The sequence below is a fragment of the Penaeus monodon genome, chromosome 34, assembly GCF_015228065.2.
Source record: "Penaeus monodon isolate SGIC_2016 chromosome 34, NSTDA_Pmon_1, whole genome shotgun sequence".
In the NCBI taxonomy this organism is placed as follows: domain Eukaryota; kingdom Metazoa; phylum Arthropoda; class Malacostraca; order Decapoda; family Penaeidae; genus Penaeus; species Penaeus monodon.
In genome coordinates, this window is record NC_051419.1 from 26,160,670 (window position 1) to 26,161,506 (window position 837).

Below are 837 nucleotides of genomic sequence, written 5' to 3' on the forward strand. Positions count from 1 at the left end.
ATATTTTTTTAAGCCGCTAATGCACTTAGCTGTTAAAGGGTGAGAAATTAAATAATCAATTGATTTTTTTTCCTGCTATGATTCAGGTGTTGGAAGGGATTCTATCTCATCCGGTGGACGATGTAAAAAAAGAAGATATGTGGGTGATGACTGTATGACACATCCACTTGAGGGTGGATAGTGGAATAGTGGTGAACAGGTGACGAATCTTTTTTAAAATCTATCATAATTAAAAATAACAACAACAATAATTAAAAAAAACACACACAAACAAACATACCTGGAAATCGTTCAAGTTCATCCCGCTCTTGAACATGAGCGTGCCGGGCATCCCAGCTTCCCACTCGCCCAGGGATTTGCGCTCCGCCGTCCTCCCTCGCAAGATCATAAACTTGTCGATGGTGAGGGTGAGGTCCAGGTAACTCATGCCGTTCATGCCCCAGGTGATGGTGGCCCAGCTCTCGGCGGGGACCTGCGGTTGTGGGGAGGTCAGGGGGTGGGTGGATGCGGGGGTGGGGGTGGGTGGATGCGGGGGTGGGGGTGGGTGGATGCGGGGGTGGGGGTGGGTGGATGCGGGGGTGGGGGTGGGTGGATGCGGGGGTGGGGGTGGGTGGATGCGGGGGGGGGGGTGGATGCGGGGGTGGGGGGTGGGTGGATGCGTGGATGGTGGGGGTGGTGGGGGTGGATGCGGGGGGGGGGTGGGGGTGGGGGGGGGTGGATGTGGGGGTGGGGGTGGAGGTGTGGAACGGGGACCGGGGTGGGGGAGGGAGGCAGAGAATGGGGTGGATAAGACAGAGGTAGGGAATGGGTTCATCTTCATTATCATGATCATAATCC

At 55.4% G+C, this 837-nt stretch overlaps 1 protein-coding gene across 1 annotated transcript in view; it reads right to left on the bottom strand.

Annotated features, from left to right (window-relative positions):
• Positions 1 to 837, bottom strand: part of LOC119594665 (ionotropic receptor 25a-like) — a gene marked incomplete at its 3' end in the record, with an annotated part of 33,857 nt that overhangs the window by 23,656 nt on the left and 9,364 nt on the right. Inside the window, 1 exon segment of the mRNA XM_037943721.1 lies at positions 281 to 472. Within this exon segment, the coding sequence (XP_037799649.1) occupies positions 281 to 472 (192 nt within the window).